The sequence below is a fragment of the Diabrotica virgifera genome, chromosome 1, assembly GCF_917563875.1.
Source record: "Diabrotica virgifera virgifera chromosome 1, PGI_DIABVI_V3a".
Lineage (NCBI taxonomy): Eukaryota > Metazoa > Arthropoda > Insecta > Coleoptera > Chrysomelidae > Diabrotica > Diabrotica virgifera.
In genome coordinates, this window is record NC_065443.1 from 217,387,144 (window position 1) to 217,404,521 (window position 17,378).

The window sequence follows — 17,378 nt, forward strand, 5'->3', positions numbered from 1 at the left end:
TAATTAGCAAGCCAAATAAAATTAATCGTTACCGCTTCACAAGTAACTTTACTTATGTATTTTTTATATGATGTATAAATTTCATTGGTCCAATGTGCACATTTAAAAAAAATGGGTTAAAAATACACTTTTTTTTTTTAATTGTGAAAAAAATTCATTTTTTTTTTCAAAATAACTTAAAAATTATTAGTAATACCAAAAATTTCAAAGAGTAATAAAATGTATTCTTTGCTTTTCTGAATATTTTGGATTTTTTGTTTGCTTGTTAGACAAAAATTGGTTATGCTATGCCTGTTCAAAATTGGCATAAACTCGTGTTTAGTTACTCGTTCAAGCCATTTTAACTACAGGCTTTTCAAAAATAACCACTTTGAACCGATGAAACATACAGATCATATAAAAAGAATACATAAGAAAAGTAACTTATAAAGCAGTAACGATTAAATTTATTTGGGATGCTAATTAGGGGGTGATTTCGCGATTCTTTTTAGCAAAAAATAAAAGGAGCCAACAATATTTTGAGCGTAACTCACTTACTTTTAATGTTGGAAGTTATTTTAAAAAAAACAAAAATAAATATTTTTTTAAACACTTTAAAAAAGTTGTAACTAGTTTTCCCCGAAAAGTGCTCCGTTTTTTGGTTATTTCACGTTGAAATATTCGATTTGGAATTTGACCAAGAAGAACCTACTTTTCATTAGCTACAACTTTAACTTTGCTTCTACTTGATCTATAGGCTTCATGCATACACCATTTTTTCACTATTTCATAAGCTATATTTTTGCTAAGAATATTTTTTTCGATAAGATACTTACTTTTTGAGTTATTTGCCAAAAACCGTCCAAAATCATGTTTTTTTTTGGTAAAATTAAACATATTCACTCGCAAATAACTCGAAAAGTATTGACTTAGTGAAAAAACTCTACAGAACAAAATTTGCTTAGAATTAGTCATTTTATCCAATTCCGGACTTATTTTGAATGTATATTTTTCACCCCCGAAAAGGGGTATTCTTGTAAAATGGAGGGGATGTAGAATTGTGAACTTTTTCTTATATAACAATAGACAATTTCATCTACCTATATTCCCAAATTTTCATCCTTCCTTTATTTTTTTTGGGTCAGATTGTTCTTTGAGGTGCTTGCTGCACTCTCTGATTGAACTGGAATAATGATGCGGCTGTAGTTTCGTGTTGCAACGAAATTGAAAATGGATATTCATTTTTTAATATAAAATAATTTGCTGTAAAACAAAATTGAGAGGCATTGTATATATATTTCAGTTTGTTCAGAGAGCACCATAAACGCCCTTACGTACGTTTCACTCTCTTAGAGATCTTAAAACTTAATAGGACAAAGACAGAGTATTTGGAATATTCATTTAAAAATGGAGTAGAATATTCATAAATAAAATGATATCTCTGGATGGTGAAATGATTGTGAAAAGTGAGAGTTTTAAGTACCTAGGATCGGTATTACATAGTAATGGAGAAATAGATGGAGATGCATGCAGTAGAATTAGGGTTGGATGGATGAAATGGAAAGAAGCGAGTGGTGTGTTGTGTGACAGGAAAATTCTAATGAAGTTGAAGGGAAAATTCTATAAAACAGCCATAAGACCGGCTATAATGTATGTAACTGAATGTCGGGCAGTTAAAAAGAAAGAGGAACAACGAATACATATGGCAGAAATGAGAATGCTTAGATGGATGAGTGGAGTAACAAAAAAGGATAAAATTATGAATGAGTATATTAGGGGAAGTCTAGGGCCTAGGGGTGACACCAGTTGATGCCAAAATGAGGGAGGATAGGGTAAGATGGTTTGGTCATGTTCAAGTCGAGACGTTAATCACCCGAAACGAAGAATTGCTGAACTGCGGGTTCCTAGAAGAAGTAGGAGAGGAAGACCAAAGAAGACGTGGGGGGAGACGCTTAGGCAGGACATGTCGCTATAGGGAGTGATGTTGATATGACCTAAGATAAAAACTTATGGAGAAATGCAATTAGGGAAACCGACCCCGCATAGGGACAATGTTAGAGACTGATGATGATTATATTGATAATGTTAATCCATATGTTACGTCATTCAGAGTGGTAACTAAATTACTAACAAGCAGAGGCGTGCGGTACATGGAAGCGGGGGAAGCGCCGCTTCCCTATTTATTCGTCGATATAAGAAAATATATTATTAATTAATATTTAATATTCTTGTTCTCATGATCATTTTTCAGTGCGTCACAGTTTTTCGATTTCTCTCTAATGCATCAAGTTAGATGAGACGGAAAAAGTGGTAGCTCCGTGATTAAACACAAAAATAATGCAGCATTACAATGGTTATATACATAAGATGTCTATTCCTAACCTACGTTTGATTCGTTGATATTTAGAATGCGCGATTTTTCTAGCCAACCAAATACACGTATTACGAAGATTTGACGAAAACTTCGTTCATTTTGGCCATTTTTTAGAAGTGTCAAAGAGTCAAGTGACGGTTATTATTCAGGTCAGTATTTTGTGTGCCTGTCATTTTGAAATTTCGAATTCGACTTCCCTTGTGTTTCACAACGTCTTTGTGCATTTTTTTGTGTTTTGGTTTAGAATTTAGTTCGTTAAAAGTTAGTCATTGGCGTGAGGAGACTAGAGACATTTGAGATGTACCGAAGAGTGCTAAATATCTCATGAGTAGATAGAATAGCCAACGTGGAGGTAATGAGACTTACGCATAAGGAACGAGAAGAACTAACAAATAAGACGAAAACTGAGATATATGGGACATGTGATGTATATCTAATACTCCAGGTCATTATGCAAGAAAAAGATCTATAGTAAGGAGACGTAACTCATGGCTGAAGAACCTTAGGAACTGGTTTGGATGTAATAACAATGAATTATTTAGAGCCGCGGTTTCAGAAATAAAGATCGCTCTGATGACTGCCAACTTTTGAAGCGGAGACAGCACCTAGAGAAGGAGATAAAATCACAATTAATGGATAGTTTTGTGTCATTTTTTAATGTTTCCATATTTATAAATTTAATTAACAATATTGTTTACTTTTTAATTTTATTCCCCTTTATAAAAAATACCTACATGTTAACATATTGTGTAAAAATCAAATATACTAAATTACTAATTAGTTTAATTCCACCAGCTTTTCACCTATGGCTAAGTACGATTCTAGCATCTGTCAGATTCGTCAATAATTACATGAAATAAGTCTCGACACACCCAATACAGTATATGACGTCATAATTAATGGCACTGAAAAATGATCATGAGAACAAGAATAATAAAATTTTTTCCCTAATCCAAATAATCTACATATTACCTAGCCAATAGGCATTGAAAAATATTAAAAATTAATCGCGTACGAACGAACTCAATATGCACACAATTCAACTATTTGGTCCACTCCTGGCAGAAGCGCATCTCAAAATCGCCGCTTGTCATGCAGTTGTCCCTTTTAAAATTGGTGAGGGTTCAACGACCGCAGCCACTAGTCGCGCGAATTTTGGTATGCCATGGAAGCGCTCGTCGTATCGCCTTCCCGAAAGTGAGATGCTCCGACTGTTACTGCTGCTAAGGGGTGCTTAGGTATTACATACATTTGCTTAAAGAATATTTCGATTTAAATTTTTTGCAGAGATATTTCCTTTTACTGATCTTTTATTTGACATTTTACAGAAATCAAATGGTATTGCATTTTGTATAAGACAAATTGATGACTTTATTAATACGATAATTAAAAAAACGAGAGCAGTTTAAAAATATTTGGGATAAAACTGAACATATGGGGTTTGAACATGAAAGAAAAATAATGAAGATTGATAATTTCGGAGACAGAGAGACAGAAAACAGAGGAAACAAAGAGACCTTTGATAATATTCTACAACAAATGAATTCTAGCTTTCAAAATTTTAACGATTTAAAATTTGTAGAATTATATATAATCTTAATATTTCTAATTATAATTCATCAAAATTTCCCACAGAGGAATTTATGTCATTACGATTAAATAATGAAAATTTTTTGATATTCCAGCTTTGCATTCTCAGTTAAGTATCATTTATGAAACAACTGACATGAATGATAAAGAAATACCCAGAAATCTGGGATTTCTTTATAACTACTGGTTTAAACAAGTCGCTGTGTGAAGTGGTAAAGTTGTGTGAATTAGTACTACTAACTATCCCAGCCACAAGTGCATCAGTTGAACAAAGTTTTGCAGTATTAAGATGCATTAAAAGTTTCAAATTAAGAGTTTAAAAGAAATTCAACAAGCGAAGACAGACTTTGAAAGTTAGCCCTATTATCCATTAAAAAAGACTGCATTCAACAATTATCAGAAGTTGATAGGAGCATAGACCTCGAGTATAAATAAGTGTCATTTTAGTGAAAGTTGTGTGTTGTGGAAAATGCCTCGGAGTATATTTTTTTTTAAATATGATTCTTCTTTAGAAGACCAAGCCCGGAGCGAGGACTCAAGGCCCGAGCTAGCAATACAGATCAATGATAGGTCACTAGTCACTAGAAATAGCGGGAATAGAGATTTAGTGTGTGAGTCCTTGTACGCAGGATGTCTCACACAATTAAGTACTTTGCTGATAGAGAGCCCCTGCGCATCAGAGTGTTATCAGGTGGAAAGTTGCTCGACCCTCGACCCTTAAGAAAATATTTTTATATCCTTATTGAATCGCTTCCCCTTTCGAGAAAGTCACCGCACGCCACTGCTAACAAGCCGTATAAGCATGTGATTCCATGGCCTTCATAATTACAATTTTTCGTGCTGGCTCTATATTATGAATATATATTTTTTTTGCAGTTGGACATTATGGAGCCAAAGTCACCCGAAGATGTCTACAAAACTTGGCTGGAACCCGTACCTCCCCGCTTTGCAATATTAGGCGAAACTTTAGATAACGCTAGACAAAATTTGGCTTCTTCTTTCGTCAATGGTTTCGTGAACGCTGGTTTTGGAAGTGATAAGCTCCTCACAATCGATGGGGGTGAGTATAAAAATGTATTTAAAATAAAGGTACACATGCGCTGCAGAAGATTCTAATTACATTATTTTTCAATCAATATATTGGTCTTCTAGTGGCAACTCGACTAATGAAGGTTGGCTATAACCATTGCAAATGCGTCTCTATCTTCTGCTTTTCTTAAAAGCAACTGTGTGTTTAACCCGGTCCAGTCGCGAATGTTTTTCAGCCAGGATATTTGTCGTCTACGGGACCCCTTTTTCCTTTAAGTTTACCCTTCGTAATCATGTGTAAAAACTCGTACTTATCATCTCTAGTATGTGCCCCAAATATGCTCATTTTCTTCATGCATATTTGCGTGTTGCATATGAATTCGTGGTCAAAAATACCTGTATCGCATTTTAGTCTTAGAGAACCTCCGAAAAACTCTCAGAAAATTGAAGAAGTGGTATAGAAAATGTGCTGCTAGAGCGATATAAGAATTATCATGTTTTCATGAAGGCTTCACGCTTATCCAATATAATTAATTATTTATATGGGAAATAAGCCACAATTAAAATGAAAAAAATAATTTTATTAACGTTTCGACGCCCAAATCGGGTGCCGTTGTCAAAATACAAAATATTACTAAAATAAACTAAAGTGTTGTTGCTAAGCAAAAAAAATTCTTCTAATAATTTATTTAATCTCACTCATTTATATTGGCAATTCAGACATATATTATACATTTTAAAGTAGAAGACTTTAAAATGATATTGCCAATATTTATGAGTTGCGTTCCTGGGACGACTTACTGAAAGATAGTTCATTCGATTACATGAAATTAACCCCAACTCAAGAATATCCGTCATAAAAAATTATAGCATGTGATATGTCTTTAAAAAGACAACCAAATGCAACGACAGTAAAATTCTCGCGTTAGAGACTTCATAGTAAATCACAAGGGAAAACCAGGAAAAACCCTGTGATACTATCCCGATATCGTAAGTATTTGGTCTTACATTAATTTACTCTTAAAAAATAATACCAAATTCTGACTTGTAACATGTTTAAATTATAAATATTATTAATAATACTAGATATATAAGTAATACTAAAATATAAAATATGTACTAGCTCGATATTATTGACTTACTAATCTTGGTATTTTCTTTCTATTGACTTCCTCTTTCAGTATGGGTAACCACATCCTACTGCATTCTACCGAGGAATTTGCGACACAATTGGTTTCATTTAGCATAATTAGAGCCGCTTCTTTGATTTTTCTCTTTTTACTATCTGATTCTTTCAGGACTATACTTGAATCTCTCCACTGAACTCTATGTTCATTATCCCATGCGTGTTGACATATTTGAGATCTCTCAAATTCTCTATTTTTAATATAAGATTGATGTTCACTTATTCTAACGTCTAATGGTCTTGATGTCTCACCTAAATAAAATTGTTCGCATTCACAAGGTATTTTATAAATGCAATTTTTTGTTCTTTCTTGATCATTGTTAGGTATAGTTTTAGATAGAATAGATCTCAATGTGTTTGTTGTTTTGAATGTTGTTGAAATGTTGAATTTATTTCCTATTGTTTTAAGTTTCTCGGATAGTCCTTTTATATATGGTATTGATATTTTCCTCGTATTATTTCTGGTGAATGTTGTAGGATCCCGTTCTAAGTTGTTCTGTTCCATTCGATCCAATCTTGACAATTCCTTATTTATAAACGATAAAGGATAATCATTTTTTAATAAAACAGATGTTAACAATTGTTTTTCTGCTAAAAAGGAATTTTCGTTAGAACAAGTAATTTTGGTTCTATCATATAAGGATTTAATGATTCCCTTTTTAACGTTGATGTTGTGATTTGACTTGTAATTGAGATATCTGTTGGTGTGTGTTGGTTTTCTATACACTTGAGTCTCATATCCAATATCCTTCTTTGAGATCAAAACATCGAGGAAAGGTAGGCTGTTATTGTATTCCTTTTCCATTGTAAATTTTATTGTCTCTTCTTGATCGTTTATAATATTCAGGAATGTATCCAACAATTCTGATCCATGAGGCCATATTGAAAACACATCATCTACATATCTCCACCATACTGTGGGTTTTAAATTTTGTTTAGAAATAATATTAGTTTCGAAATCCTCCATAAATATATTAGCCAATAATGGAGATAAAGAAGAGCCCATTGCTAGACCAAAATTTTGTTTATAGAATTCATTGTTTAGTTGAAAATAGGTATTATGGGTACATAATGTCAATAACTCCATTATAGCTGATACATTTAGTCTTGTCCTAGTTGCCAATGTATTATCATTCTCTAATTTCGTTTTGATTATGTTTAAAGTTTTATCTAATGGTACATTTGTAAATAAACTGTTTATGTCAAAACTTACTAAAATATTATTTGGATTAAATTCAATAGTTGATAATTTGTTTAAAAAATGTTTTGTATTTTTTATAAAAGTGTCATCATTATTAGCAAATGGTTTTAGAATGTTTAATAAGAATTTTGATAGTTCACTACAAGGAGAATTGATGGTACTACAAATGGGTCTAAGTGGTATGTTCGCTTTATGAATTTTCGGCACTCCATAAAAATGTGGTGTCTTACTGTAGTGAGGTGTCATTAATTTTCTTTGATAGTATGTTAGATCATTTTTAAATTTGAATAAAGCTCTATATATTTTGTTTTCCAGTGTCTTCGTTGGATCCTTCGTTAATTTGCTATAAGGTCCATTTGTAATTAGATCTGTAATTTTGTCCTCATATTGTATTTTATTCATTATTACAGTTGCATTGCCTTTATCCGCTGGTAGGATTGTTATGGAGTCATCATTTCTTAAAGTTTTTAAAGCCTTCATTTCCTCTTTGCTGATGTTCTGTTCAATTTGATTAGACTTTTCCAATTCAAGTTTACATAGTACCCTATATTGTTCTTTTTCATGAGTTGGTAGACACTGGGATATTTTCTCCACTGAGCTGATTATGTCTAATTTTGGAATAGATGGATGAGTAACAGCATAGTTTAAACCTTTTGACAATACCAAATTTTCCGTTGCATTTAAATGTCTATTTGATAGATTGACAACTGTCGTTAATATGTCATTATTTCTATTTAGGTTATCAAAAGTATGTAAACTATTTTGTTCTAAAAGATTATTAAATTTATTTAAATGTATATTTCTTTGTTTCTGATATGAATTTTCATAAATTATATGTAAACTAAAAATAATTCGATCAAACTCAGAATTTGATATCATTCCGAAAAGTAAATCTTCAATACTTACGATGTCTTGTTCGATAAAAAATAAATTTGACCTGTGAAATTGCAACCTTTCCCGGATCATCGACAAACTGGCTCTATGTAGAATATTTTGGAGTCTTCTGCTTGAGTATGCTGGCCGTAACCTCAAGCCCTTTGGTATTATGTTGTTATTTCTACATCTTCTTAAAAATTTTATTGAATTTTGACAATGTGCCAGTTTCTCGTAGAAGGTTTCCAATTTCCTAAAATTTTGACACACGATAGGCCCATACCGGTTTCTTAATGTTGTTCTGAAGCTATTTCCTTGTGGCATTTTTATGATTAATTATTTATATGGGAAATAAGCCACAATTAAAATGAAAAAAATAATTTTATTAACGTTTCGACGCCCAAATCGGGTGCCGTTGTCAAAATACAAAATATTACTAAAATAAACTAAAGTGTTGTTGCTAAGCAAAAAAAATTCTTCTAATAATTTATTTAATCTCACTCATTTATATTGGCAATTCAGACATATATTATACATTTTAAAGTAGAAGACTTTAAAATGATATTGCCAATATTTATGAGTTGCGTTCCTGGGACGACTTACTGAAAGATAGTTCATTCGATTACATGAAATTAACCCCAACTCAAGAATATCCGTCATAAAAAATTATAGCATGTGATATGTCTTTAAAAAGACAACCAAATGCAACGACAGTAAAATTCTCGCGTTAGAGACTTCATAGTAAATCACAAGGGAAAACCAGGAAAAACCCTGTGATACTATCCCGATATCGTAAGTATTTGGTCTTACATTAATTTACTCTCAAAAAATAATACCAAATTCTGACTTGTAACATGTTTAAATTATAAATATTATTAATAATACTAGATATATAAGTAATACTAAAATATAAAATATGTACTAGCTCGATATTATTGACTTACTAATCTTGGTATTTTCTTTCTATTGACTTCCTCTTTCAGTATGGGTAACCACATCCTACTGCATTCTACCGAGGAATTTGCGACACAATTGGTTTCATTTAGCATTATTAGAGCCGCTTCTTTGATTTTTCTCTTTTTACTATCTGATTCTTTCAGGACTATACTTGAATCTCTCCACTGAACTCTATGTTCATTATCCCATGCGTGTTGACATATTTGAGATCTCTCAAATTCTCTATTTTTAATATAAGATTGATGTTCACTTATTCTAACGTCTAATGGTCTTGATGTCTCACCTAAATAAAATTGTTCGCATTCACAAGGTATTTTATAAATGCAATTTTTTGTTCTTTCTTGATCATTGTTAGGTTTAGTTTTAGATAGAATAGATTTTATTTAGGTGAGAATTTTATTTAGGTGAGACATCAAGACCATTAGACGTTAGAATAAGTGAACATCAATCTTATATTAAAAATAGAGAATTTGAGAGATCTCAAATATGTCAACACGCATGGGATAATGAACATAGAGTTCAGTGGAGAGATTCAAGTATAGTCCTGAAAGAATCAGATAGTAAAAAGAGAAAAATCAAAGAAGCGGCTCTAATTATGCTAAATGAAACCAATTGTGTCGCAAATTCCTCGGTAGAATGCAGTAGGATGTGGTTACCCATACTGAAAAAGGAAGTCAATAGAAAGAAAATACCAAGATTAGTAAGTCAATAATATCGAGCTAGTACATATTTTATATTTTAGTATTACTTATATATCTAGTATTATTAATAATATTTATAATTTAAACATGTTACAAGTCAGAATTTGGTATTATTTTTTGAGAGTAAATTAATGTAAGACCAAATACTTACGATATCGGGATAGTATCACAGGGTTTTTCCTGGTTTTCCCTTGTGATTTACTATGAAGTCTCTAACGCGAGAATTTTACTGTCGTTGCATTTGGTTGTCTTTTTAAAGACATATCACATGCTATAATTTTTTATGACGGATATTCTTGAGTTGGGGTTAATTTCATGTAATCGAATGAACTATCTTTCAGTAAGTCGTCCCAGGAACGCAACTCATAAATATTGGCAATATCATTTTAAAGTCTTCTACTTTAAAATGTATAATATATGTCTGAATTGCCAATATAAATGAGTGAGATTAAATAAATTATTAGAAGAATTTTTTTTGCTTAGCAACAACACTTTAGTTTATTTTAGTAATATTTTGTATTTTGACAACGGCACCCGATTTGGGCGTCGAAACGTTAATAAAATTATTTTTTTCATTTTAATTGTGGCTTATTTCCCATATAAATAATTAATCATAAAAATGCCACAAGGAAATAGCTTCAGAACAACATTATCCAATATAGTTGCCAACATAGTTGCTCTTCCGCTTTATCTTCAGAAAATTACTGAACAGGGGCGAATCTAAGGGGGGGGGGAATAGGGGAATTGTTGGAAGTCCAAAAATATCACAAGGAAAAATTCCTGTACTGGCTGTATACCATAAATCACAAAAAATAAAAACCTTATTTTGTAAAAGGTATATGTATTTAAAATCCCTAAAAAGGGCTGTATCACAAAACTTTTTCGGAATCAATATTCTATCATCAGTGTTATCACAGGTTTACATGCTTTAAGCCACCAAAATTGTCAGCTCAGAGTTGTCACCTAAACTCTGCCATGTAAGGTTCGACCTACAATTTTCCAACCAATATGGTTGATGTCATGTGATGCCAGGGGTTAATTTGAAAATATTTGTAACATCCGTCAAAATCTGATAACATAATGTAACCCCAACTGTTTAAAATCAATTTAAGGGTTTTTACCCATACATTTTGGTGGCTTAAAGCATGTAAACCTGTGATAACACTGATAATGGAATATTGATTCCGAAAACGTTTTGTGATACAGCCCTTTTTAGGGATTTTAAATATGTACATACAGTGCCGGTTTAACCTAACTTCAGGCCCTGGGCGCTGGAGGTTTAGGGGCCCCCTTCATTGCTATTCGTTGTCAGTTTTTTAACAAGAAAACACCTGCATTAACTATAAAGGTTTATTGTAAAATCCATAAAATATTTTTTAAACAAGCAAGAAGAATAGCAAACGTAAAAAATAATCCAAAAAATACATTTAAAAACATAAATAAAAAACAGAAAGTTCCACAAAACAACACATGACAAGCAAAAAAACATATTCTAAAAAATACATAAAGACAAAAATTAGATCACTTTTTTTCTTGACTTGGCATGCGCAAACTGCCATATAATATTATCACAATTCAGTTTCTCTAGTTCTTCATTCTCTATAATATACAATATTGATAATGCGTCTAGGTTTTCTTGATCTAAATTTGACCTTAAATATGTTTTTATTCTTTTTAAAGCCGAAAAAGACAGCTCGCCTGAGGCATTAGAAATTGGTATCGTCAAATAAATTTACAGTAAAGTTAAAATATTGGGAAAAGTTGCGTTTACATCCTAGAAGAATCAAATTTTTCATAAATTGTATGATGTTTATTCAAATTTTGGCATAACGTTACAAAATGGGTAATTTCATTCTGCAAGTTCTCTTTGGTTTCATCAACATCGTTTTTATGTTTCTCGCATAAAGTATTAATTGACGTCTTGACTTCTTCTTTATCTCTAAATTAAAAAAACATCTAAAAGTTGATGTTACATTCTTGTAGCATTCAATTCGCGATTCTGAAAACAGCGACTAATTTTCTAGACTCTGGAGTTTCTGCGACAGCGATTTTTTTGTCGCTGCGACTACAAATCGCAAGTGGAGTGCTAGCCTTAGAGGCCATTGTATAATGCCAAATTGCAATTTTTGTAACTTAACTTTTGAATGTTTGAAAGAGTGTATACCTATTGTTTGGGTATTGGCATTTTCAAGAATAATCTATTCTTTATCTATAAATTAGATTTATGTATATCTATTTTTGTCTTTCGTTTAACTATTTTAAAAGGACTTATTTTGTTCCTATTTTAAAAGAACTTATTTTAAAGCCGAAAAGTGAGATAAATTTTTATTTAAGCCCCACAATTCAAAAAGAAATTATTAGAAACTAAAAAAACTCTGTTTGTGCGATTATTTTGGATACAATTCGAGACATGGTCATTGATTAATAACCTACACAGTTTTTTCCCACTACCTGGGTAGTTTTTAATCAATGACATGGCGAAATCTGACAACTTTCTGTAGTTTTTGGAAAAGGGCCCCGCCACAAACATTGACACGGGGCCCCTGTGGGGCTAGGCTACGGCACTGTGTATAGGCGTGAAGAGATGTAACAATAGAACAAAGGCGTTTGCAGTGTATTGGCGTATCTGCGTATGAGATTTTTTCGGAGAATATGTAAATTATTTAGCTACTTTATTTTTTTATAATTAAAAGAAACGGGCCCCTCCGGGGCCCGGGCCCCTGGGCACTGTGTACATATACCTTTTACAAAATAAGGTTTTTATTTTTTGTTGCAAGTCTCTCCAAGGTAAATGTTCCGCCACTGCTACTGAAGCGCCCATAACACTGATGAACAACCACAAGTGTTGCTAGAGCAGCACAAGACATCTTACGTTTTCACGTATGCAGAATAGAGTATGTCTAAAAACCATTAGATATGCCGACGAGTAGATAGAATATGTCTAAAAACCATTAGATATGCCGACGAGTAGATAGAATATGTCTAAAAAACATTAGATATGCCCACGAGTCTGGTGCGGCTCTCTCAGCACTTGTTATGGTTTTCCCCAGTTTTCTGAAGGCTCTTCATTAGCAGTGGTGGATCTAGACATTTTCCTTGAGGGTGGAAACACCAACCAAAAGACATAAAAAAGATAAATCTAAACTACATAAAAGACATAGATAATAACTTATGTGCAATAAGTTCCCTTAATTTTCCTAACTGATTTAATTGGGTTGAATTTTTTGTTTGTTTGTAGTTTAAGTTTCATGTCAGCTAATATACTTTTTTATGTTTCGACAATTTTTCCTTTAATTCTGGAGCGTGTTACGGGGGAATTCCCCTACCTCCCCTATATTCGCCACTGTTTAGTAGTTTTCTAAAGATAAGGCGGAACTACAGTTATGCCGTTGTTATTGGATAAGTGTAATGTACTTATGAAAAAAAAAAAAAAAATTATAATTCTATGTCGCTTTAGCAGGACATTTTCTATTGCACTTCTTTAGTTTTCTGAGGACTTTTCAGAGGTTTTCTGAAGACTAAAATGCCACGAATTCATATGCAACACTCAAATATGCATGAAGAAAATAAGTCTCTCTTTTGAATAATAAATATTTTCGTTCACTTGACCGGTTAAGTGCACTTAAGGGGGTAGGTGCAAAATCTTGCTCCAATGCTATTTAAATGCATTCATTTTTTTCGAATCCTGAGAAAACTAATAATTATTTTTGAAAAATTTAAACGCAGAATCAAAGAGGGCCGAAAGTCCCTGAACACTTCTATAATGTTTATTTTAATAAGTTACAGGGGTGAAAAAAAAAGAAAATTTAGTGCCATTGTTAATTTAAAGTATTTCATTCAAAAGAAACTTTTTGTTTATTCTAAGGGAACTTTCGGTCCTCCGGTAATAATGTAATCTGTCATTCCGCGTTTAAATTTTTCAAAAATATTTATTAGGTTTCTCAGGATTCGAAAAAAATGAATGCGTTTAACTAGCATTGGACCAAGATTTTGCGCCTACCCCCAACGTAAACCGAGCACATGAATACAATAATTTCAAATCTATGTTACCATGTTGGTTCCAATATATATTTCTCACTATGTTATGTTAATGTTGTTCTGAAGCTATTTCCTTGTGGCATTTTTATGATTAACTATTTAGTGGGAAATAAGCCACAATTAAATTATAGTATTTTGTATTTTGACAACGAATCCCGATTTGGGCTTCGAAACGTTAATAAAATTATTTTTTCAATTTAATTGTGGCTTATTTCCCACTAAATAGTTAATTATGTTATGTTAATATCATTTTTGTTGAGTCCTTTTCACTTTAGACATTCCATGAGAATGTTATGTTTTTCGTCGATAGCTTTAGCATATAGTCTATCTTTCGAAAAGGAGAAATCACAATTTTATTAAAAACAATTTTCAGCGGCTTTACATATGACGGAACAAACAAAAAATCTGACAAAATACCCGTTTGAGATTAAATTTTTTTTTAAATTAACAAATGACTTAACTTTTCTTTTAGGAAATAAGTGGATATATCGCAATAAAGATCGTGCAATGATCAGTGCTACGGCCTCATTGGGCCTTCTTCATTTATGGGACGTGGACGGTGGACTGACCCCCATCGACAAATATCTTTATTCGACTGACGAGAATATCAAAGCTGGAGCTCTATTGGCTCTTGGTATAGTTAACTGCAGAGTTAAAAATGAGTGTGATCCCGCTTTGGCTCTGTTGGGAGATTACGTGAATGCCGATAATCGAACTTTGCAATGTTTAGCTTTGATTGGTATAGCTTTGGCTTACGCAGGTAATAATATTGTTACAATAACAAATAAAATTTTTAAAAACAAAAATTTCAAATATAACATTTTGATTACTTCTGGATCTGGACCTGAAGCTGGATCCACATCAATAAAAATTTGTGTATGTGTTGTATTTTATAATACAGAAAAATTATTTGCGGAGCACTTAGCGACAAGTGGATAATCAAGTCCACAGTAACATTGCTATGCGGCGCAAATTTCTTTGAAACCGATTAAAAAACCGACAACATGACGGATAGTGTGCGTTGTTCGTCACGAAAATATTCTTGCGTTTTTCTATTAGGTCTGGATCCCGCGTATGAAAAAAAAGTTGATTAATAGCAAGCTGAAACTTTGTTAATAGCTTAAGGGTGTCTAGTCGAATAAACTTTGATATATGGGAACACTGAAACAGGGGAAGTTTTAATTGTGGAACAGGTTAAAAATTTGGAACGGTCACAGCACGAAAACGGCACATTTATTTTGTCCGACAGAACAGACTTAAACTCTCCGAACAGAGATTAAACTCTCATGAAAAAATCAGACTGCTATTTATTACCTGTCATAATTCCTGTCATTTGACATATTCTACATGTTCCACTCATTAAAACGCCCATTTCGTGATAAATAGCAGTCTGATTTTTGCATGAGAGTTTAATCTCTGTTCGAAGAGTTTAAGTCTGTTCTGTCGGACAAAATAAATGTGCCGTTTTCGTGCTGTGACCGTTCCAAATTTTTAACCTGTTCCACAATTAAAACTGCCCCTGTTCCAGTGTTCACACATATCAAATTTTATTCGACTAGACACCCTTAAGCTATTAACAAATTTTCAGCTTGCTATTAATCAACTTTTTTTTCATACGCGGGATCCAGACCTATATGCGGCGTACAGTCCACATCAACAAAAAGTTCAGCGCACACGAACAAATTTGCGTGAAATACAACGTACAACATATATTTTTATTGATGTGGATCCGCCTGTATACAGTGAGGACGTTTGAGTTGGAACACATTCATTATCTCGAGAAGGGGCGAAATTGGAGAGAAATCTTGAGATATGTCGATTTTTATTTTTAAATTATGACTTTTTGGCATATACAGGGTGAGTCATGAGAAACTGTACATACTCCTACCTCGGATGGAGGCCCCTATGGGGAATAACAAATGACCATTAAAAAGTGTCTGCTCCCATTGTTTAATAATATACAGGGCGAGTTTCGCATTTTAACAGAAATTTGTATTCGTCATAATTTTTGAACAGTCAGATCGATGTGTCTCTTATTTTAGTCAATCGTTACACTATTACCACCTAATCAACTGATTTATTCAAACTAGAAAAAAATCAGGTCCGGCTTTAAAAAAATTAGTTCGTTTGGGCCTTAGAAAAAATTTCACCCTGTATACGCTTTTTGAAAACTCTAATATGAATTTTACAAATTAGACAAATAGGCAATTAAAATGGCATATTTATTTTTTTCCGCACACGATTGCTTAATTTTTTATAAAAAAATCAAATTTGACTATGAATTAAAAGTTTGGTAAAGTGAACCATAGATTTAACAAAATTAACTTTTATTACCAAAATTAATTTTTTTTGAACAAATATTTAATTTATGTTACCACCCAATCAACTGATTTATTCAAACTAGAAAAAAATCGGGCCCGGATTTAAAAAATAAGTTCGTTTTACAAAAAATTTCACCCTGTATACGCTTTTTGAAAACTCTAATACGAATTTTACAAATTAGACAAATAGGCAATTAAAATGGCATATTTATTTTTTCCCCACACGATTACTTAATTTTTTATTAAAAAAATCAAATTTGACTATGAATAATTAAAAGTTTGGTAAAGTGAACAATAGATTAAAAAAAACTTACTTTTATTACAAAAATGAATTTTTTTTGAACAAATATTTAATTTATGTTACCACCCAATCAACTGGTTTATTCAAACTTGAAAAAAATCAGGCCCGGAGTTAAAAAAATAGTTCGTTTGGGTCTTAGAAAAAATTTCACCCTGTATACGTTTTTTAGAAACTCTAATATGAATTTTACAAATAAGACAAATAGACAATTAAAATGGCATACTTTTTTCCCCACACGATTACTTAATTTTTTATTAAAAAATCAAATTTGACTATGCATAAAAAGTTTGGCAAAGTTTTTGCATAGATTTAAAAAAATTAACTTTTTTTACAAAAATTAATTTACAAAAACAACGTTTTTCTTAAAATTAAAAGTTTTACCATTTTTTTTTCTATGACACGTCTAGATCTAAAACTCCCCATAACACTTCTTTTGGACTTTATAGTTTAACATTCATAGACGTGATCAAATAGATAAATTTTAAATTTTTTCACTTAATTTTTGCGATTTAACTTTGCAATTCACGAATCTGCATCTTTTATTTTAAAAAATTCATAACTTTTACGAGAAGAAGACTGAAAGTCTACAACAATTTTCATAGTCTTCACAATGGTAAGAGATATGTGCTGTAAAAATTTCAGAAAAAAAATATTAAAATGGAACAGACTTGTAGCGAGTTAAACCGTGATTTCATTTTTTTTTCATTTTTAGGTTAAAATTCCGATTTTGACAAATTTGTTTTTTTAATAAAAAATTAAGTAATCGTGTGCGGAAAAAAATAAATATGCCATTTTAATTGCCTATTTGTCTAATTTGTAAAATTCATA

At 32.0% G+C, this 17,378-nt stretch overlaps 1 protein-coding gene across 1 annotated transcript in view; it reads left to right on the forward strand.

Annotated features, from left to right (window-relative positions):
• The window catches only part of LOC114333484 (26S proteasome non-ATPase regulatory subunit 2), an 86,857-nt gene that overhangs the window by 45,148 nt on the left and 24,331 nt on the right, over positions 1-17,378 (forward strand). The window contains exons 6-7 of the mRNA XM_028283373.2: positions 4,820-5,003; positions 14,401-14,688. Of these exons, the coding sequence (XP_028139174.1) occupies positions 4,820-5,003; positions 14,401-14,688 (472 nt within the window). The remainder of the gene's footprint in view (positions 1-4,819; positions 5,004-14,400; positions 14,689-17,378) is intronic.